Genomic DNA, 22,684 nt, shown 5'->3' with positions numbered 1-22,684 from the left:
TTTACATCAACAACGTGGATGGAACTGGAGGGCATTATGCTGAGTTAAATAAGTCAATCAGAGAAAGACAATTATATGGTTTCACTGATCAAAGGGAAACAAATGGGATCAAAGGGAAAAGGAGGGGAAAATAATATGAAATTCAAAGATAAGAAATTCTACAGAATCTAGTTGTTTCAATGAATTTCAAGAGAAAAAAGAATAGGAACTATAGATTATAAGACTTAGAAAACAAAGCAACCAATTTGCAATTTATGGATCTTATTTGGACCATAACTCAAATAATGGGCACCTGGGTGGCTCAGTCGGTTGTCTGTCTCCAGTTCAGGTCATAATCCTGGGATCCTTGGATTGATTACCTGCTTTTCCCTCTCCCTCTGCTTCTCCCCTCAGCTTATGCTGTCTCAAATAAATAAATTTTTTTTAAAAAAGCTTTTAAAAAGCACATGGTTAAGAAAACATTAATTACAAATTAAGGAACTGTTCGTTTTTATTGGTATGATAATAATATTGTGAGTTTTCTTTTTCAAAGAGTTCTTACCTTTCAGAGGTACATACAAATATTTATAGATTATATTTGGAAATTGCTTCAAAATACTTCGGTAGGGGTGGAAGACAGGGAAGAGAGGGTAGAAATAAAACAAGATTAGCTATGAGTTTATGATGGGTAAGGCCAAGCAATGAATACATAGGGAGTCATTATATATGTTTGAAATTTTCTATTATATAAAAAATCTATGGGATCCCTGGGTGGCGCAGCGGTTTGGCGCCTGCCTTTGGCCCAGGGCGCGATCCTGGAGACCCGGGATCGAATCCCACATCGGGCTCCCGGTGCATGGAGCCTGCTTCTCCCTCTGCCTATGTCTCTGCCTCTCTCTCTCTCTCTCTCTGTATCATAAATTTAAAAAATAAAAAAAAAAATCTAAATAGAAAAAAAAAATGTTACTAAAATTCTATGAGAAAAAATTTTCTTTTGAGGCTTTTTTGAGGCATTATCCATAAACTTTGGTATCAAGGCAGATAGGGGAATCCAAGAGAAAAAGCTAGCAAGCCCCAGCTCCTACAAAAGCTTCTCTGAAGAGATTTCAATTGGCTAAAACCCCACAGTCCTATTTGGCTAAGGATATGATCAAAGAGAATCTACAATTTAACTCAGGTAAACAGAAAGACCCTTGATAAGCAACTCCCAGCCTATACCCAACACTCCTTGCCTAGTTTTGGAAATGAACCTCCTAGAGAAGGCCAAACTCAGGCCACATCAGTCCCGGGTCCTACAGACCAGAAGCCAGAAACTTAGGAAAAGCCTACCCCTGGGTTTGACTGCAAGGTGACTGTAAGCTTGGCCAAGGTTATCTGGGAAGTGGGGGAAAAAAAAAAAAAAGCTGATTTTGCATCTGGATCTCAACATTGCTAAGCAGCAGCCACTTAGTGTTTCAGACAGTGGATGACATCCCAGATACACTTAGGCCCTGGCTACTGCAGGCTCATGGGGACAGCTAAGAGACCAGGAAATCATGTGCTAATTCAAAATTAAATATCATGGCTATCTACCAAGGCCATCTAAGAAACATGGAATAAAACAATATGTTTCAAAGTAGACTGAGTAATGCAACTCTCTGTTACAATTATTATTTGATAAATATTGTTATTTGATAAATAATGTTGAAATCATTATTTATGTACAATGAAAAATGTAGAGAAAAAAAAAACAGTAAAAGAATCTAATATTAAAAGGCACCATAAGGGGCACCTGGATGGCTCAGTCAGACATCTGCCTTCAGCTCAGGTCATTATCCCGGGGTTCTGGGATCAGCCAGGATTGGGCTCCCCTCGCTTAGCAGGAAGTCTGCTTCTCCCTCTCCCTCTGCCCTCTTCCCCCCACTCATGCTCTCAATCTCTCAAATAAATTTTAAAAACCTTTAAGAAAAATAAATAAAAATAAAAGGCACCACAAGTCAAATCACATCTTAGAATTATAGTACTGTCAACCAAAGATAGAGTAACTCACTCAGCAGCCAGCATTCAAAGGCACAGCACTACGACTCTGCAGTGTGGTCCATACTCATTCCACAGAATTTTAAGCAAACTATTCCAGAATTTTAAACAGAAAGGGAACCCTTTAGTGATGGTAAAATAAAGGGTAAACAGGTTACAAATACTGTATCTTCTCATTATTAACGTATTTTTAAATGCCTACACACATCTTTATCTTTCCTGAATTAGCACTCATGCAAAACTCATCATTCCCAGTTGGAGACCTTTCAGACAAGGATCCAGATGTATCAACAGAGACTATTCAGTAACAAGAAGTATGTGGTAAAATGCCCTTTCAAGGCAAGAAACTGACACAGGACCAAGGACAAAGGCTCAGGTCCCAGGGCCAGAGTGTTTATGGGAGTATCCACAGGTTCCACTCTACATGGTTCTAAAGATCCAATATATTCACTTAAATATAAGTTCTACAAGGTCAGGGATCTTTTCCCATTTTATTCACTGATATATGGCAAGCAACTAGCCAAGTTCCTGTGCGGCCTCAATAAATATGTGTGGAATGAATAAAGTAAGAATAGAAAATAAAAGCATCTAAATATGCTGTAAGGTGTCATCAAATATCAGGTATTAATTAATACTAGTTCATCTTTCAGATTCATTTAATTAGATCTTTATACAGAACTGAGTGTTTTTAAAAATACTTTCATGTTTATTCAGTGATCAATAGCAAAATATTAATTTCCTAATGGATGGGTAAATAGCTGTTACGGTACAAGGAATAATGGGGAAACTTTACAGATAAGGGTACAATGTTAGAGACAGAAAAAGGTTACAAAGAAAGTAAAATAAACAAAGCTGACTGAGAGATCCCAACTGGGGAGGGAAAGATCCAGCACCTGAGTAGCAGAGCAAAACGAGTGACCACCACAAGACTATCCTCTCACACAGCTCTTACCACAAACATAACTTAGAATGCCTGGGGTTATTAATGGTTCTGTGTGTTTCCACTGCTATAAATCACAAGCTCCGGGAGACCCAGGTCTCTTATGTCTCATTCACCATGTTCCCAGTATCAGGCACAAAGTAATTGTTCAATAAATATTTGTTAAATGGAAAAGGAAGGTAGAATCTGAACTAATGATCTTGCAGGTAGATACAGCCCTCATAAAAATGAGGTTTAAGTTGCCACCGTGGGACAAAATTTTGCCTTTACTATCAGACTTGCTCGAGAGGCAGATATGAACATCCCACCAAAGGATGTTCTGAAATTCAGGATATCATTTCCCCAAAAGATGGCAGGAAAAACTGTTCGCACCACTTGGATAAGAGACATGAGGAACTGCGCTCTGGAAACTCAAAATATATCAGGCCTTGCCCTGCCTCTGTTTGACAAAAAATGGAAAGAAAATGGGTCAAAATGCCTTTCTGCACCCCATCACTCTTCAATGCCCACCTCAAAGCCCTTCAGTGACTAAAGACCAATGCATCCTCCCAATAGGTCTCCCTCCAGCTGATGGTCCTGACAGGTCCTGCACCTTCCATTCACAAAAAAAGGATGGCATTTCACCAGGGCATCTTTACTGTGCCAGGGTCTCTTGGCGATGCTGGGTTTTCTGGTGCCGATTGAGGATGGACCGCTGGTTGAAGCTCCTCCCACAGGCAGGACAGTGGTAGGGCTTCTCGCCAGTATGGATCCTCTGGTGTCTGACCAGTCGCTCCCCTTTACTGAACCGCTTCCCACACACCTGGCACCCATATGGCTTCTCGCCTGTGTGGGCTCGCCGGTGCACTGCCAGGTTTGCATTCCTGCTGAAGCTCTTGCCGCACTCACAGGTGTAGGGCTTTTCCCCCGTGTGAGTTCTCCGATGCACCTGCAGATGCTGCCTCCGGCTGAAGCTTTTCCAGCAGTCACCACACTTGTAGGGCTTCTCCCCCGTGTGACTCCTCTGGTGGACCTCAAGATGGTGCCTCTGACTGAAGGTTTTCCAGCACTCACTGCACACATAGGGTCTCTTTCCCAGGTGTGTTCTCTGGTGCTTCATGAGGTACTCTCTCAAGGTGAATCCCTTCCCACACTCGACACACCCATAGGATTTCTCTTCTTCGTGGGTTCGCTGGTGTCTGACAAGATTTGAACTCCGACTGAAACCTTTTCCACACTCAGGGCACTGAAAAGGCTTCCAGAAGGAGCTGTGGGTCTTGAGGTCATCAGGCAGGGGTATGACACCATGCTGAGGAGGCGGTGGCCCTGGTATGTTTCCCACAGAGCTACTGGGCTCCTGCTCACAGGTTCTTCCAAGTTCAGGACTCTGAAGCGTGGCTTCCCCAAACCTCTCTGACGTCACCCGAGCAAGTGCCCCCTTGAGGTCTACCTGCTGGGTTTTAGCCTCCTTTTCCTTGCTCCCAATGCCTACAGGACAAAGGAGATACAAGCTAATTCTACAGAAGCTATGAAAATAAATTTATTTGTTAGAACTTGGCTCCTAAGGGCGTCCTCTAACAATTCCTTCTCTTTCCCTTTGACCAAAAACCTCAATATAGTTTCCTTTCATTGACTCTAAAACCAGACTTTGCTCTACTTCCTTCCATCTCTGTGACTATTTATGTCCCCCACCCCCCAAATTCATAAGCTGAAGTCCTATGCCCCAGTGTGATGCTATCACAAGACAGGGTGTTCGAGAAGTAATAAGGTACAGTCAAGAGGGTGAAGCACCCCCCAATGGAATTAGTGTCCTTATAACAAAATGAAGAGAAACCACAGCACTTTGCACAGAGGTCATGTGAGCATGATACCTCATGATGGGATTATAACCCTTGTAAAGAGGCAGAGACGCAAGATGGATTCCTCAATTGTCTGCCATGTGAAGACACAATGAGGTGGCACCTGGCTGCAAGCCAGAAGATGGCTATCTCCAGACACTGTATCTGCAGGAACCTTGATATGAACTTCCCAGCCTCTAAAACTCTGAGAAATAAATGTCTGTTATTTAAGCTACCCAGTCCAGAATATTCTACTGTAGCAACCCAAGCTAAAACAATCCCCACGCCTTTTTACAGAATAGGCTAACTTGAACTGTTATTTCCCTCTAAATCTAACTCAATGCTTACCTTGAAGAAATATGCCCTGCTTATTCTCTTACCTCGGTGTCTTCAATACATGTATACTGAATTAGCACTTTGTTTATCCTGCACTTATGTATACACAACCCTGTTGAAAATGCTACTTTACATTCATCAAGGCATTTTGCCTTCCCTAGAGATTATAGGCCTATTCCAACAATGATGAACTACTTGGAACTCTCCATATCCTCCACACTCCTGCTCAGCATGTGGTCCCTGCTCACTCTGCAGCTCCTACCTAACCAAGTTTTATTAATCTGGGTCTCCTGGGAGCCTGGCACAGGCTTACTGACTACTGGATGAATGAAGAAACCCAATCTAGCACTGACTTCTACCAGATTGACATGCCCATGAATGCTACTAAACTGCCTCAGCTTTCACTCTCTTCAAATTAACAGAACAATTGTTACAAAAGAATAGGAAGAGCTTTGCGCAGTGGCAGTATCATAGCCAATGAAGTTTATCCGAGGCGTGATTATTGCTAATTGAAACAAAGAATAGGAGGAAGGGGAGGTGAAAAGAAGGGGAAGTAAAGTAAATGAATGAATGAATGAATGAATGAATGAATGAATAAATAAATAAATAAATAAATAAATAAATAAATAAATAAAGGCAGGCAGGCTCTAGGGAGCAAAGTAGCCAAGACAGAAGAAAAAGAGAGCGACGGGGGCACCTGGCTGCTTTAGTCAGTAGAGCATGCAACTCTTGATTTCAGGGTTGTGAGTTCGAGCCCCACTTTGGGTATAGAGATCACTTTAAAACAAAACTTTAAAGTAGAGAAGACAAGTAGCACTTAGGGTCAGAAAGGGTTCTTTCGGGATCCCTGGGTGGCGCAGCAGTTTAGCCCCTGCCTTTGGCCCAGGGCGTGATCCTGGAGACCCGAGATCGAATCCCACATCGGGCTCCTGGTGCATGGAGCCTGCTTCTCCCTCTGCCTGTGTCTCTGCCTCTCTCTCTCTGTGTGACTATCAGAAAGAAAGGGAAAGGGAAAGGGAAAGGGAAAGGGAAAGGGAAAGGGAAAGGGAAAGGGAAAGGGAAAGGGAAAGGGAAAGGGAAAGGGAAAGGGAAAGGGAAAGGGAAAGGAAAGGAAAGGAAAGGAAAGGAAAGGAAAGGAAAGGAAAGGAAAGGAAAGGAAAGGAAAGGAAAGGAAAGGAAGGGTTCTTTCAGGTGAGGCTGTTAAAACACAAAAAGAAAAACATCTCATGCCTCCTGATCCAAACAAATTTGAAGGACATAGCTCTCACCTCTAATGGATTCTTTTGTAAACTTCACAGGAAAGTAAAAGTGCACAAAGCTTAACTTTAACGTTCAAAGAATTTTCATAATGAACACAACCATGTAAATAGCATCCAGCTCAATACACATTACCAGCATCCAGAAAGCCCTCTCCCATGCCCTCCAGTGACTATATCCTGCACCCCAGGCAAACATGCTATCCAAACTTGTATCATCATAAAGTGCTTTTGCCTGGTCTTATACTTTATGCACCGGATTCACACATTGTTTCTGGCTACTTCTGTTATTATGCTTTTAGATTCACCCACATGTGGAACGTACCTATAGTTAAACTATGTTCTTTTTCATTGGTGTATGGTATTATACTGTAAGACCATATTATAATCTATTTACTAACTTGGCTGATATTTGGGTAGTTTCCAGTTTTGAGGTATTACATAGTAAAACTGAAACTACACACAATGCACGAACCTTACCTGGGCCCTAAGGAGATATAAATATGTGCCAGGTATTACATATTGTGAAATTCTGGCTTCCCAGGCCCAATCCTACATAGTTGTCAATGCAGGAGTCACAGGTACATAAGAATAAATCCCAGGATAATCTGAAGGTTGAGATGACTAGTAAACAGTTGCATGGGAAACAGACCATGGCCCACCCAGACTCAGCATAAACACCGGGTTGAGTTGTTAGCAACAATGAGAGGAGGACAAGCATATGGCCAAAGTCTCTAGAACAGTCAGAATGGCCAGGGGCATGTAAAACCCTCTGGAAATAGGAGGGCAGAATCCTTGAAGCACACAGCAGCATCACTGGCAGAATTTTGTCCCTGAGGGGGATCAAGGTGCTGAAATGCCAGTACCACCATCTGGGGCACACTGCATGAACTCCCACACTGCACAGTTATGTCCAAGGGTTTCCACACCCTCTACCATTATAGAAATTTTACAGCTCTTTGTAACATATGTTGAACTGGGTACTCCTCAGTCACAGAGTAGGTGCTCCAGGAATCCTAATGACTGACCTGTCTCATCACAATCAGAACAACTACCTTCTGTTTTCTTGCCCCCTTGTTCACTCCTTTCCTGGCAGGAAAGCACATAGCCAGCTTCTTAAACCTGGGTCCACATTCTCTCTTTGGACCTGTTTACTCATCTTCTTGTGTCAGTAGCACCAGGTTCTGAAATCTGGGGCAAAGGCAAAAACCCTGACCTGGAGATTTCAAAACTCCTGTTTCTTACCTTTGGAATGGAAACAGTCTTACCTGGAGCTGAGACTCCACAGTCCTGGGGTTCTACGTATTCCCCAAAGCAATCTATCTGGGCTGGGGTCACATGCCTCCACTCCTCCTCAGGGAAGGCTAGGGCCATATCTTTAAATGACCCTAACCCCTGAAACAACAAGAAATTGCTATAGATAGAGAAATAATCCCAGAGTAAAGAGTCTAAAAGAAGGAGAGAACATAGGAAAACACTAGGAAAGAAGAGAGCAAGAAGATGGAAGAAACCAAGTTGCTACTGGTCTTGGGAGCAGAAGGGTCTACCTCTTGACAGTTAATGTCAGGGAAGTAATGGACTCATCTGAGCCACTGTATTTCTGAGTCTCTGCTGCAGTCACTAAGCTTGTACCCTAACAACCACAGCACCCAATTCCCATTTTTCAATTGCCTCCATTCAATCCTCAAGTTTGATCAAGCTTCAGAGGTGCTATTTATCCCCTCTTCTAAAATGATTTTTCTTTTCTTTTTTTTAAAACCGATTTTTCAAATCGAACTCCAATAAAAAAAATAAAAAATAATAAAAAAAAAAAACCTGATTTTCCCTCAGAGCTAAGTATATATTTGAGGAGGCTTTGTCTCAAGAACAATGCTGTGTTAAAATAAATTCAGTGTCATTCGTGACACCTTAAAGAACTATTATAGCAGAAGGGGAGGGTCTGGCAAAATTAAAACAGGCTATCATCTTTTGTCTCCATCCTAGGAAAACAGGAATAAGAAATGACATAGGCGTAAACCTTGCCCAAACACTGTTTTAGCTAGACCACACTTGATTCATGTTTTTTTCTGCCAAATGACAGCTTTCCTTCTACAGGAACTCTTCACTATAAAACTCACTGTCCTCTTCAGAAAGGTGCCACAGTGGAAATCCCCCAGGTCCCTGGTAATGCTCAGCACCCAGCGGACACGGCAAGAGTGCCCCACTGTGCTCATTACTCCTATCTATGGCAGGCAAGTGCAAACAAGAAGTGCAAACATGGCCAAAACTCCTCGTATAGCCAGGGTAGGGGCCAGAGGAACCACTCTGCTCAGTGCTCCAGGGAATCCCCAACCCTGAGACAGCTACATTCTTGCTGACAAGGGAGGAGAGGGTTCAGAGGAAGAGTAGCAGCAGAAGTATCCATAAAGGATACCCACAAAGGGTTACTGAGCAACCGTGACAGCCTAGATCGAGCCTATGGGGTTTCTATCAATGTCTTTCTCCTCACAATTAAAAGAGTAATCCTGAGTCAATCCAAAAAAAAGTCACAGAGTAATAAAAACAAGTGAATTGAGCCTTATGCCTGGACCCTAAGGCATAAATAAGACTCAACTCAAGTTAACAACTGAGGATGATAAAGTAGAGAAAACAAAGCTATCATATCCATCAGAACAAGAAAAGTAGAATAATTCAACTTGTGGATGGTGCTTTGTTGTGCAGAGATACTTTGAGGAAACTGAACCTCATTCTTCTTTCAAAGTAACATACCCAGAAGGTCAGAGATACAAGCTCACCTGGGGTCCAGCTGTAAGGAACCCAGCTGCCATCTCTTGGTCTCTGCTGTTCACTGGAGGGAGGCCAGGACCAGCCTGAAGAACTGGCAGAGCTAAGCAAAGGGAAAAAGATCATGAGAAATATTAGCTCTGTCTTGCAGTTAGCTTGTTCAAAGGTGTCCACTGCCTGATACATAGAACACTAGGAACCTTAAGGAGACTCAATACATTTAGCGGTTTGAGTACAGCCTACCCTGTTCTCAAATGGGAAGATGGTCCCAATCCAATATGCCCTGTCCCTTGAAATACAGCCGTGCTCCCTGGTCACACTCTGGGAATAACCCCCTCTGAAATTCAGTAACACAATAATTCCATATATTACTTTTAGGAATATGGTTTGTCTGCCTACTTAAAAAATATTCCTATGTCAATTGCATATTTCCAGGAGGTTTCTAGAAAGGGATGTGAAGGAAATGAGAAGAGAATGGTAAGAGAACATAATCCTAGATATCCCCTGCAGAAATCAGAGTCAATATAGAAAACAATTTCTCACTTCATCTGTTTCCAACTGAAGTCAAGGAAGTAACCAGGAAAACTGGTAATTGCAGCTCACAGGTCACTTAATTTATCAATTGCAAGGCTTGTAAAGAACAGGGTCACAAAGCAGTTTTGTGTCCTTAATTCTTTATTGTTTGCATCTTACCCTGCTCCTGGAAGGCTTGCGTCCCAGCTCCAGGGTCCTGACTGAGTTGCTCCTCGGTGCCTTGGTTTAGGCCTTGAACTCCTTCACCATGGGTCATCCCCCACTCAGGCTTGACCTCCACCGGCCCCAGGTGAACACCTGGTTCCCAAGGGCCTCTGCCAAGTGCTGTCTCCTGCTGCTCTCCCTGCACGTGGCATGGAACCTAAGGACAGTCCCCAACACCTATTAGAATGAGCCCCTGTGAGGGAGCTGAATTAAAACCTAACAAGAGAACCAAGGGCGCCTGAGTAGCTCAGTTGTTAAGTATCTGCCTACAGCTCAGGTCATGATTCCAGGGTCCTGGGATGGAGCCCCGTACCACACTCCCTGCTCAGTGGAGAGTATGCTTCTGCCTCTCCCTCTGCCTGCTGCTCCCTCTGCTTGTACTCTGTCAAATAAATAAAAATTTTTAAAAAGAGAGAGAGAGAGAAAGAACCAAGAAAAGAACCATTCCAGCCACAAGGGAGAGGAAGAAAGCTGGTTAGGCTCCTCCCAAGGACATCAGTGAGAAGGTGAAAAAGAGGCTAACCTCGCTTTATCAGGTTCTGAGCAACTATTATGCGCCCATGCTCTTTTGCAAGGGTCCCTTCAGCTGGCCTCAATACTGACCAAATTCTACCATGAAAAATATCACAGACAGGCTAAATATTGTGTGGCTGAGAATTTTAGCCCAAAACACTTCCTACTAGAAAAAAAGTCCACCAATTATAAATGCTGACAGTAAAAAATACAAAGCCTCAATTCTGCAGTGAATTAGCTAGTGAGAAAAACTTGCTCTAAAAATAGCAAGAAAAATCAGACAACTCACACTGAGACACACTCACAATAACAGGTCTTTCTTGGTCTACTTTTAAGCTCCTAAATTGGGAGTTAAAAATAAATAAACAAACAAACAAACAAACAGGGATCCCTGGGTAACTCAGTGGTTTAGCGTCTGCCTTTGGCCTGGGGCGTGATCCTGGAGTCCCCAGATTGAGTCCCACGTCGGGCTCCCAGCATGGAGCCTGCTTCTCCCTCTGCCTGTGTCTCTGCCTCTCTCTCTCTCTCTCTCTCTATCAGAAATAAGTAAAATTTTAAAAATAAATAAATAAATAAATAAATAAATATGTCTATCATGAATAAATAAATAAAATCTTTAAAATATATTTAAAAAAAAATCCTAGGATTGTGGAGGAAGTCAGAAGTGACTGCAGTAGGAAAAGGAAGGATAAAGTGAAGAAAGATGGTTACTTGCAAGCAAAACAGTTAACATTAAGTCCTGCTTTCTTCTTTCCCAGCCAACAATCAGATGACTATACCGAAGAGTCACAGACATGTGGTCAAGTCCCAAGGAAGCATCTGAGATACAGTTGCCTGGTGTCACCAGAACACCACCACAGAATTGCTAATATGAGCCATTTGAGCCGACACCCCAGATATGGAAACAGCACTGTTCAGACAATGTTTCTTAGTAAGAATATTCACCCAAGTGGAATTCCCTGCATTCCAAAATGTATCTCTGCCCAAAGAAAAACAAGTCTATGGGTGACCTTAAACTGGTCATGATTGCCTTTTTTAGGACTGAGGATCACAAGGGAAATATGACCTCTGTCCTGATGACCAAAAAGGAAGCTAAAGGCCCTTCTACAGGCCCTGATTCTTCCCTGAGAATGGCTTTTCTTGCTGAAAACTCCACTGTCTTCCAGAAAGTACATCAAGGAGTCTGGGAACAGAGAAAGGAGACTGTACACCTCATCTACTCCCATGGCTTCCTCAAACCTTTCAATTCGTTAAATCTCCCCTTCTCACACCAATGAAACAAGACCCAGATGCCCCCTTCTCACCCACCGCCTTGGCCTCCAATGTTCTCTCTGTGAAGTCCTCCACCATGGCCACAAGAGCCTTGCCACTCTCCAGGCCGTGCTCCCGAATCCAGGCATAGAACTCCCGTGGCAGGATGGTTAGGAACTGCTCCAGCACCAGCAGCTCCAAGATCTGCTCCTTGGTGTGCAGCTCAGGCCTCAGCCACTGACGACAGAGTTCCTGGAGTTCCCTGAGGGCTTCCTGGGGACCAGCCGCCTCCTGGTAGCGGAACTGTCGAAACCTCAGTCGAAAAGTTTCAGGACTAGGGTCCTCCCTTCCCCTGCCCCATGGCAACTCTTTCTCCAGCTTTACCACAGGAACACCTATCTGCTGCTGAGGGTCTTCTGCCATCCCTGGACGCTCCTTAAGCATCTTCACACCCCTCCCAGAAGACTGAGGGTCTGTTGAGAAGACCAAACAATAAAGACAGCATAAATGAGTCAAAGGGAAAGTCAATCCATCCCAGTTCTGTGTCTACATCAATGGATATTCTGCTGGAGGACAGACTTTCAAGTAAGACTTTTTTCAGTCTTACTTTCAAAAGACTCAACATATATTCTGCAAATCATGTCGATTCACTTTAGTAAGTATATGCTAACCACCTAGTATGTGCAGAAAAATTATGGTTTACTTTATACCCACAAACACACAGGATCTCATTAGGAAAATAAAACTAAAATCAGAGAATATAAAACACATTATAATTAGATCAGCCACCTGGGCCTACTCTTCCAAAAGTGTAATACACTTTAAGTACACATATGTCAGACCTGCAAAAACTAGAAATATAATACAGAACAAGACAAACAAGGCACTTGCACTTTGAAACTCATATAACTCATAAACTCTCATAAATTCTAGAAAGGAAATATGCAGGGTGCTCTGTTAATGGAGGATGAACTTGAAGAAGGATTTTCTAAAAAGATGACATGTAGTCTGAGACCGAAAGGATGAAAATGAGTCAGTCATTCAAGATTTTTTTCCAGACACAAGGATTGAGGCCAGAAATTACTGTGTATATCTGAGAACAAGCCAAAGTACAGTATGGCTTCTACAGAGTTAAATGAGGGACACAGCTGCACAATAGGTGGCAGAGGCAGGCAGCACCAGATTATCCAGGAACTGGGACACACTAAAATTATGGCTTAATCTTATTTAGTGGGGAGTTATGTTTTACAAAGGTCATTTTGCCTGTTATGTGTCCAAAGAGAATAGGTTACAGGGGCAAGAAGGGAAGCTGCACTTACAGTGGTCCAAGCAGGAGAGGCTCAGGATGGTGGCAAAGATGAAGAGTCAAGATATATTTTGGAGATAAAACCAACAGACTTGCCAGTGGCTTGGATGTGACCGTGTGCTCAGCTTAGAGGAAACAAGAGTAACAAATAATCATTATAATTGATCAAAAGATTTTTAACTTGTGGGGGAGCTGGGTGGCTCCATCAGTTAAGCACCAACTCTTGATTTCACCTCAAGTCATGACCTCAGGGTCCTGGGATTGAACTCTGCACCCTGTTCCGCACTCAGCAGGGAGTCTGCCTCAGGATTCTCTCTCCCTCTGCCCCTTCCCTTCCTGTGCACACTCTCTTGCTGTCTCAAAAAAAATTTTTTTTAATTTTTAAAGATTTTTAACTTGTATAGGTTTTACCAGTTAGAAAACCTGTGAACACACTCTAGCTTAAGACTTATTAACCATTCTGGGGGATCCCTGGGTGGTGCAGCGGTTTGGCGCCTGCCTTTGGCCCAGGGCGCGATCCTGGAGACCCGGGATCGACTCCCACGTCGGGCTCCCGGTGCATGGAGCCTGCTTCTCCCTCTGCCTGTGTCTCTGCCTCTCTCTCTGTGTGTGTGACTATCATAAATAAATAAAAAAAATTTAAAAAAAAAGACTTATTAACCATTCTGTATAGGGAATATTACTCCTACTTTTTTTTTTTTTAAGATTTTCTGTATTTATTCATGAGAGACAAAGAGGCAGAGACATAGGCAGAGGGAGAAGCACGATCCATGAAGGAAGCCAGATGTGGGACTCGATCCCCAGACTCTGGGATCATGCCCTAAGTGAAAGGCAGATGTTCAACCGCTGAGCCACCCAGGCGTCCCTCCTCCTACTTTTCAAATGAAGAAACTGAAGATATCAGAGGTTAGATGGCTGGCCAAGGTTCACCTCCCAAAGGATAGGGCACAGAAAAGCCACCGGGGGAAGCCAAAATGAGAGAAAGGTTAATGTCGGTTCGAGTTCACATGAAAAAGAAGAGGCATGGGATCCCTGGGTGGCACAGCGGTTTGGCGCCTGCATTTGGCCCAGGGCGTGATCCTGGAGATTCGGGATCGAATCCCACGTCGGGCTCCCGGTGCATGGAGCCTGCTTCTCCCTCTGCCTGTGTCTCTGCCTCTCTCTCTGTGTGCCTATCATAAGTAAATAAAAATTAAAAAAAAAAAAAGAAAAAGAAAAAGAAGAGGCTTATACTAGACTGGAGGATGAGTACTATTTAATTTCATGATGGGCTCAAGTAGGAGTGGGGGGGTACCCAAGCTGGGAAGACAGACCTAGGAGTCCAAAGTGGGGAAGAGGCCCGGTTTTTAGAAGAGGGAAAGATCACTCTTAACACCACAGAGTTAAAGCAACTGGCAGGAGGTACTTTAAAAGCTTCTACTTAAAAAAAAAAAAAAAAAAAAAAAGCTTCTACTTAATATTCTCTCAGGTGTTTGTGTTCTTATACATCCTTCTTAAACCTATTTTATATTTTCAGTCAACTCGTTTTCTCTACTGCATCAATTGAGCTTTCTCTTTCCTGACTTTTCAGCTACTGTATTTATTCACTCCCCTGTTGAATTTATCGCATCACAGCGCAAATGTTTACCAATGTGTCTCCGACTACCAGATTCCCTGAGGGCGAGAAAGGTCCTCCTCATTCATCTCTCTTCCCTGGCACTTTGCGAAGAGAAGGCTTAAAGAGAAGCCAGGGCAGCCCAGGTGGCTCGGCGGTTTAGCGCCGCCTTCAGTCCAGGGCGTGATCCTGGAGACCCGGGATCGAGTCCCACGTCGGGCTCCCTGCATGGAGCCCGCTTCTCCCTCTGCCTCTCTCTCTGTTTCTCATAATAAATAAATAAAATCTTTAAAAGAGAGAGAGAGAGAAGCCATTCTTTACGTAAGCGTCCCACGTCTCGCTCTAAAATGACTACTTTCAATTTTCTGAGAGATCCGCGGTTGGCTCCGGGACCCGAGTTCGTGGCCACCCGCGGCGCTGAGGCAATCCGGGCCAGACCAGACCAACCTCGCCCCCACCTGAGCCTCCGCATCCCGCCCCGCCAGGCCTCCGAGCCGCGAGAGGCAGCTCCGGGGAGACGCGCCGCCCCCTGCGTCAGCCCCGCCGCCGCCACCGCCACCGCGGCCCGCAGCTGCCCCGAAGCCCGGCCGAGCCGCCCCGTCCGCCTCGGCCCCACCGCCCAAGTCGCCCCCAACCCGCCTCTCACCGCGGTCCCTCAGCCTCGCCAGGCCGGCCCAAGCCCTCACCGAACCGGAAGTGGACCACGGACGCTGTCAGACAGGTGCGTGAGGAAAGAGCCCCTTCCGCTTCCTCTCTAGGACTCTCGGAGGCCGGTGCGTCTCTATGATCACTGGGCTACTGGCGCCGTCCCGGAGCTCAGGCGCGAGTCCCCAGCCCCGGTTCCTGGGCAGTCTCGCGGTCGTCAGGCCCTTGGGCACCTCAGTGCCTTTGCATCTGCTTTCCCACTGTGAGAAGGACGCTGCAGACCTACTACCAGACACGAAGCCTCCCTCCAGGAACTTTAGAGTCCAATGGGTGTACACGTGCTTACTCCGCGCTTCTTGTACGTTGTGTGAGGCGCCAGAGCCGAGAGTGACAGAGGGAAGCACCGAATACTGTAGGCTCGCATAAGAGGGACCTCCACCCGAGTAGTTGGCAGAAGGGAGTCAGGGAAGGCTCCTCAGCTTAGATTTGAAGGATGGACCAAAAAGTGAGGTGAGTATCCCCAGCAAATGTGGAGGGATTGACGGCATTGCGACACCACCCTGGCCACTGGAGCAGACGATTAAACAAGGCATTTCGGATGATAATCTAAAGGCAATGGGAAGCCGTGGAAAGGTTTAAAAGCGAGAAGGGACAAATTTTGGAAAGAAGCTGCTGAGAACTCTTTGAGAAAGGTTGAGCAAGGAGGGAGAGGGGTGGAGACATGAGACGACTGTCGGTAAACGAGCCTTAGAAAGGCAGTCCAGGAGAGAGAGGATGAGACAGACCTGGGGCGGTCGGTGAGACCTGAGATTGCAAGGAGCAATAGGAAACTACCAAGGTTTGAGGATTGATTGGATCTGGAGAATGAGAGAGAAGATGGAATAATTTAGTAAATGTCAAAGGCCATATCTATAAGAATGGACATTTAAAAAGCAGACAACTGATTGGTCATCTGGAAAGAGACAATGCCCTGTCCATACCTTATACTGCATCCAGAACCAAGTCCAGCTGGGCTCACAGGATCTTAGATTCTTTTATGTTACAAATTACGTGATCAATCCACCTTGGAAATAGTGTCAGATAGCCTCAGTCCATTAACATACACTCACACCTGAGGGGTATGAAACAACCTTGTCATCCAAGGCCAAAAGAAAATGCCTGATTGGTTCAGTCTGTCTGGGAAAACTGAGCTATTCATAGTGCTATCAAAAAAAAACTTTCTTCAAGGGTTCCTGGTGGCTCAGTTAAGCTTTGGGGAGGGGAAGGTGCTCCTCTGAACTGGGAAGAAAAGAATCAAAGATGCATGATCAAAGGTTGGGGATCAGCAAACTTTTTCTATGAAAGGCCAGAAAGTAACTATCCCAGGTTTTGCTGAACATATTTTCACACATTCTTCATTTTTACAGGATTAAAACCCTGTTTAGCTCACAGCTAGCACAGGATTTGACACAAGGGCTGTAGTTTGCTGAAGTCAATGGTTTTAAAATGATTCTACAGGGCAGCCCGGGTACCTCAGTGGTTTAGCACTGCCTTCAGCCCAGGGCCTCATCCTGGACACCTGGGATCGAGTCTCACGTCGGGCTCCCTCCATGGAGCCTGCTTCTTCCCTCTGCCTGTGTCTCTGCCTCTCTCTCTTTGTGTGTCTCTCATGAATAAATAAAATCTTAAAAATAAACAAATAAAATAAAATTATTCTACAGAGGTGTATAAGGAGTTCAATCTTGGCCTCTTTCTCCAGTGATGTTACCTGCTGAGAACACATGGGGCAATGATGGGCTCAAATAATGGAGTACAAACCAAAATATCTATTGTGAAGAATGATGTAAGAAAAAAATCTTAAGGTTGAATGGAAAGATTGGAAAGCAACACTGAACACCCAAGTGAGATTGAAAACAAAACAACTGGGTTGCCTGGGTGGCTCAGTCAGTTAAGCATCTGCCTTTGGCTCAGATCATTATCTCAGGACCTGGGATGGAGCCCCACATCAGGCTACCTGCTCAGCGGGGAGTCTGCTTCTTCCTCTCCCCTTGCCCCTACCCCTGCTGTACTCTCTCTCTCTCTAATAAATAAATCTTTTTTAAAAAAATAAATGATAGAATCAATCCACACAATTGTTTGTACAATCTGGGGCAAATCTGCTTAAGGCAAACAGGTGGATTAACCTAATGTCAGGATTTGACATATAAGAGAATGCCAAGGCAGAAGGAATGAAGACTCTAGTGGGAGGAGTTTGTATTGAGTGACTATGAGTCCAAGCCGAGCAGAGAGGAGGGCTGGAAACCAACAAGAACAAGGAGAAGCTGAGGAATCAGAGGTTGGGAGAGGCCATGAAGCAGGTTTCAGGAACTTTTCCAGAAATGTTATAGGCAAACTAAGCATAAAATGCATATCCTGTTTGCTTTCCATAAACCGAATCATGCTATATTCTGTTCTGCACTTTGCTTTTTTTTAAATATTTTATTTATTTATTTGAGAGAGAGAGCATAAGCAGGGGGAGTGGCAGAGGGAAAGGGAGAGGCAAGTTCCCTGCTGAGCAGAGAGCCCAATCCAGGGCTCGACGCAGGGCTCAATCCCAGGACCCCAGGATCATGACCTGCACTGAAGGCAGACACTTAATACACTGAGCCACCAAGGTACTCCCCTTTTCCAAATGTCTTGCAAATATTTTCCTATTTGTCTTTTTTTTTTTTTAAGATTTATTGACTTATTTTAGAGAGAGAGAATCCTCAAGCAGACTCCACATTGAGCACAGAGTCCGAGTGGGGCTCCATCCCAGGACCCTGAGATCATGACCTGAGCTGAAACCAAGAAGCAGACACTTAACCAACTACACCATTCAGGCACCTCTCATTTGTCTTTCTTAATGAACTTCATGCATAGCAAAAGATTGTATGTTTTATGTATTCAAATTCATTCACCCTTTTTTTAAAAAAGATTTATTTGAGAGAGAGAAAGAGCATGTACAGACAAGCAGGGGATGGCGTGGGAGGGGAAAGGGCAGAGGGAGAAACAGACTCCCTGGCGAGCAGGGAGCTGGACACAGACCTCCATCCCAAGACCCTGATAACATGACTTAAGCAGAAGGCAGATGCCTAACCGACTGAGCCCTTCATTCATTCTTTTTAGAAAAATCTCTGTGCCTTCCATATTCCCAGTGGCTATCAAGTTTTCCTCAACACCATTTGTTGATGGCTCTATTTTTTCCTGTATAAAGGTGCCTCTGCATTTGGACTCCTGTAATCTATCTGGATCCTATGTTAGAACTTGCCAAATTGTTTTATACTTCTTGTTTGTATTTGAAAGAGCTTTTCTACATCACTGTCCCTTCTTTCCCATTATTTAAAGAGAAGATTTTTGGAGAAAAATTAAAAACAGTAGTCTGAAAACTACAAAGCATATCAGACAAATTCCAACCTGCTCCTAGCCCCGAAAGATCAGAATATAGCCAAAGGATTGCTGGGGAAATGGCATTGTCAAAAAGAAGACAGATTTCAGGGATGCTAAATAAAGGAGGGCATTTTTTCCTAGCAAGGAACAGGGTACCAAATGAGTGGAGATCATTCTAAGGGCCTGAGAGAAAAGAAGGGGAAAAGGGAGAAAGAGACAGAGGGGCAGAGGGAGAAAAGAAGAAAATTATCTAACAGAAGAAAATTATCTCTCTGGTTCTTTGATAAGAAAAGTGGATAGAATTGTATCTGGTATATCTATATTTTACTTATATTACCCTTACTTAACCTTTAAGATTTAATATGAGTTTTTGAATAGGTAAAACATTTACATGATCTGAGAGTCAAAATCATATAAAAGGGTAACCACAAGAATTATTGCTCCTATCTCTGCTCATTCCTCCTAGCCCATTCCCTAATCTACCCCCATTCCAAAGACATATTATTGTATGGACTTCAAGTATTTATTTGCAAATACTAATATTTGTATATTTTTCCCTATCTTCCACACTTCGTTTCTTACATAAAAGGGACTATTAAAAAAAAAGAAGAAGAAGAAAAAAAAGAAAAGGGACTATACCAGACACCTTGTTTTTTATCATGTAGTGTGCCCTAGAAAATTTTCCATGTCAGTATATATAGACATCTTTCTCACTTTTTTTTCACTTTTTTTTCTTAAGTTAGGGTGGATGTAACATAATTTTTTTTAAGATTTTATTTATTTATTCATGAGAGACACAGGCAGAGGGAGGAGGCTCCCTGCAGGGAGCCTGATGCAGGACTCAATCCCAGAACTCTAGGATCATGACCTGAGCCAAAGGCAGATGCTCAACCAATGAGCTACCCAGGCACACCAATGTAACATAATTTAACATGTCCCCTATTAATGGAGTTTTGAGTTGCTCATTTGATGTGACAAATGCAGCACTTAGTATCCCTGTACCTATGTCAGTTTTAAACATGTGTGCAGGTATATCTGTTAGGTAAATATTTAAATTAAAGTTAAAGCAGTAATGCTTCTGTAGTTTTGCAAGATTCCTCTCAGCAGGGGTTATCTCATTTTGCACTTCCATCCACAACATGTAACAATGCCCAATATCCTACAGCTTAGCCAACACATTACATCAAAATTTTGCACTTCTTTTCTTCTAATTTCTTTAACATATTAGTAATAGCGATTTTAAAGTTTGTGTCCGCTAACCCCAATATTTGGTTGAACATGGCATCTGCTTCAATGGGTTATTTTTTTGTCTGAGTCACATTTTTGCATGTCTCTGGTAATTTCATATCAAATGTCAGTATTTGTGCATAAAGGAAGCAAATAGGCTCCGAGTCTTCTAAAATAGGGACAGTGCTTCATTCAAAAGTATGTGTTTCGACTTAAAAAAAAAAAATCACTGCCCCATCATGGAAGGGGTTGATCACTTTTTTATCAACTACCCCAAGTAAATGTTACTCCCCTTCAGTAGAAAGGAAATCTACTCCAGGAGATTTTTCTTGAATTTTAGTCTTAAGTTATCAGTTCTGTCTCTTTATTTCAGTCCCTACCCTGGGGACTCCAGTTTCACACATCTTGAATCTCCATTTCTTGTCTTTTATTGCTTCCACTTTCTTGCTAATCCTTTTTGGGTATTTCATTTCCTTCACTTATCCTTTAGTTCTCTCACTGTTCCAGGACCTACTCTGGTACTTTTTGTAAGTTAGTCTTCATCCCTAACTTTTTCCAGTCCTTTCTTGAATTCTGTCCATTCTCATGTCAAATTCCCATTATCTGACCCTCACCTTCTGTTGTCAGGATGTTTTTTCTCTGAGTTCCTATGATTCTGGTTTGGGGGGGAGAGGGTCCCCCTAGCTGCAATTGTTTCATTAAGTTTTTAAATTTATCTCGGAATGTTCCTTTAGTCTGTGCCAACACTTTTCTGGTGAATTTTCTTCATATCCAGACTTTTACAACTTCTCTTTCCACTTTTTTTTTTTTTTTTTTTTTTTTTTTAGTAATAATACCTTTGTATTGACACTGCTGTTTTACTCTTATTTGAATGAGTTGGGTTTTCCTGGGCCAGCTACTTGCAGGAGCCTATGGAAGGGGAGTCAGGGAAGCAAAGCATTCCCTGCTTCTCAGTGTGAGGACTCTTTCATCGCTACATGGAGGGATGCTTTCTTTAAGAATAGTTCCCTGTGTAGTCAGGATTCCTTGGATTCTTACATACTAACTTGATTCAAAGGGCTCGTACTACCATTCACTTTCTTTCCCCAAGCCATACTGTCACTAACCTTACAAAGTGGTCTCTCTTTTGAAAGGTGGTGCTTTGGGGCACCTGGGTGGCTCAGTCAGTTAAGCATCTACCTTTGGCTCAGGTCATGATCCTGGGGTCCTGGGATGGAATTCCACATCCAGCTCCCTGCTAAATGGGGACCCTGCTTCTCCCTCTGCCCCTTCCCCCTGCTTGTGCACTATTAAATAAATAAATAAAATATTTTTTTAAAATAAAGTGGTGCTTTGCTTCCTTAAATCTTTCCTTTTATAGACTCCCATGTACTTTCCATGCCTTCTCTGCCTCCCCTGTACACCCTCTGTTTCTTTCCTATCCTGTTCATAGCCATTCCCTCTCAGGATGGATCCTTCTCAGATATCTGAAGGTTATATTTGTTAATGATTTTTTAAATTTGCTACCACTTGGGCCTCTATATATTCTCTGGTGCACCTCTCTTTGCCCACCATACCAGCGTCCCAGTTGTGGCTTCCTATACTGGTTCTGCTGGTTTAGTGTTTTGGGCTACAGTTACACATTTTAGAGTTTATAAGTTTTCTCTATTCCTAGTTTCACTAATAATTATAGTTCCCGTTTTTTTGCTGTTGTTGTTGTTGTTCTTTAAGAGGAAAAGTGAGGAGACTGGAACTAGGCTGTCATCATATCTCTAATAAGAAACTCTCAAGAGGAATGCCTGGGTGGCTCAGTGGTTGAGCATCTGCCTTTGGCCCAGGGTGTGATCCTGGAGTCCCGGGATCAAGTCCCGCATTGGGCTCCCTGCATGGAGTCTGTTTCTTTCTCTCTGCCTATGTCTCTGCCTCTCTCTGTGTCTCTCATGAATAAATAAATAAAATCTTTAAAAAAAGAAACTCAAGATACCTTTTGGAGAGAAATGTACTAAGAAACTAAAAACTAGAGTGCCTGGGTGGCTCAGTCAGTTAAGCATCTGCCATCAGCTCAGGTCATGATCCCACATTGGGCTCCCTGCTCCATGGGGAGTCTGCTTCTCCTTCTCCCTCTGCTGCTCCCCCAGTTTGCACTCTCTCATTTGCTCTCGCTCTCTCTCTCTCTCAAATAAATAAATAGGGACACTTGGGTGGCTCAGTGGTTGAGCATCTGCCTTTGGCTCAGGGTGTGATCCCAGTTCAGGGATCGAGTCCCACATCGGGATCCCTGTGAGAAGCCTGCTTCTCCCTCTGCCTATGTCTCTGCCTCTCTCTGTGTCTCTCATAAGTAAATAAATTTAAAAAAATAATAATAAATAAAAAATAAACTTAAAAAATAAAACTAAAAATCTAAAAAAACCAAGTGTAGGGGATCCCTGGGTGGCGCAGCGGTTTGGCGCCTGCCTTTGGCCCAGGGCGCGATCCTGGAGACCCGGGATCGAATCCCACGTCGGGCTCCCGGTACATGGAGCCTGCTTCTCCCTCTGCCTGTGTCTCTGCCTCTCTCTCTCTCTCTGTGTGACTATCATAAATAAATAAAAATTAAAAAAAAAAAAAACCAAGTGTAAAATTTTTTAAGTAAATAAAATAAATTTTAAAAATTAAAATAAATTAAAAAAATAATAACAATAAATAAAAACACCAAGTGGCTGTTTTTAGGTACACATGTCTTAGATTCTCTGCTTGGATGTGAGCCTCTGGAGAACAAGAACTAACCTCCGAGGTGCACTGCATAAGGTCCACCTATAATGAACATTGGCTAACAGAACAAAGCCCACACAACTCTAGCCATGTCCATCAGATGCCCTTCCAGAAAGACCTATACAGCTTTCCATACTTGTTTCTGAAGTTGCACTGTTTAAGTTATAGGAGCTTTTCCCACCTCTG

The 22,684-nt window shown here is 43.4% G+C and overlaps 1 protein-coding gene and 1 pseudogene across 4 annotated transcripts in view; one reads left to right on the top strand and one right to left on the bottom strand.

The window, feature by feature from the left end:
- Positions 1 to 15,205, bottom strand: part of ZSCAN25 (zinc finger and SCAN domain containing 25) — a 71,570-nt gene extending 56,365 nt beyond the window's left edge. The window contains exons 1-7 of one of the 4 annotated variants that reach the window (XM_055339913.1): positions 15,156 to 15,205; positions 12,929 to 13,040; positions 11,667 to 12,082; positions 9,801 to 10,002; positions 9,119 to 9,210; positions 7,613 to 7,739; positions 2,634 to 4,402 (exon numbers count right to left, since the gene is read on the bottom strand). In XM_055339913.1, coding sequence (XP_055195888.1) covers positions 3,570 to 4,402; positions 7,613 to 7,739; positions 9,119 to 9,210; positions 9,801 to 10,002; positions 11,667 to 12,053 — 1,641 coding nt within the window. In that variant the 5' untranslated portion in view covers positions 12,054 to 12,082; positions 12,929 to 13,040; positions 15,156 to 15,205 and the 3' untranslated portion in view covers positions 2,634 to 3,569. Of the gene's footprint in view, positions 1 to 2,633; positions 4,403 to 7,612; positions 7,740 to 9,118; positions 9,211 to 9,800; positions 10,003 to 11,662; positions 12,083 to 12,928; positions 13,041 to 15,155 lie in introns of those variants that run through there. The other 3 variants (XM_055339916.1, XM_055339914.1, XM_055339915.1) reach the window with 3 other exon arrangements.
- On the top strand, positions 5,537 to 5,607 carry LOC129520374 (U4 spliceosomal RNA; annotated as a pseudogene).
- Positions 15,206 to 22,684: the final 7,479 nt, after the last annotated feature.

Source organism: Nyctereutes procyonoides, unplaced genomic scaffold (genome assembly GCF_905146905.1).
Source record: "Nyctereutes procyonoides isolate TBG_1078 unplaced genomic scaffold, NYPRO_anot_genome, whole genome shotgun sequence".
NCBI classification, from domain to species: domain Eukaryota; kingdom Metazoa; phylum Chordata; class Mammalia; order Carnivora; family Canidae; genus Nyctereutes; species Nyctereutes procyonoides.
The sequence above is the reverse complement of the archived record's forward strand: the minus strand, read 5'-3'. Positions and strand labels throughout refer to the sequence as shown.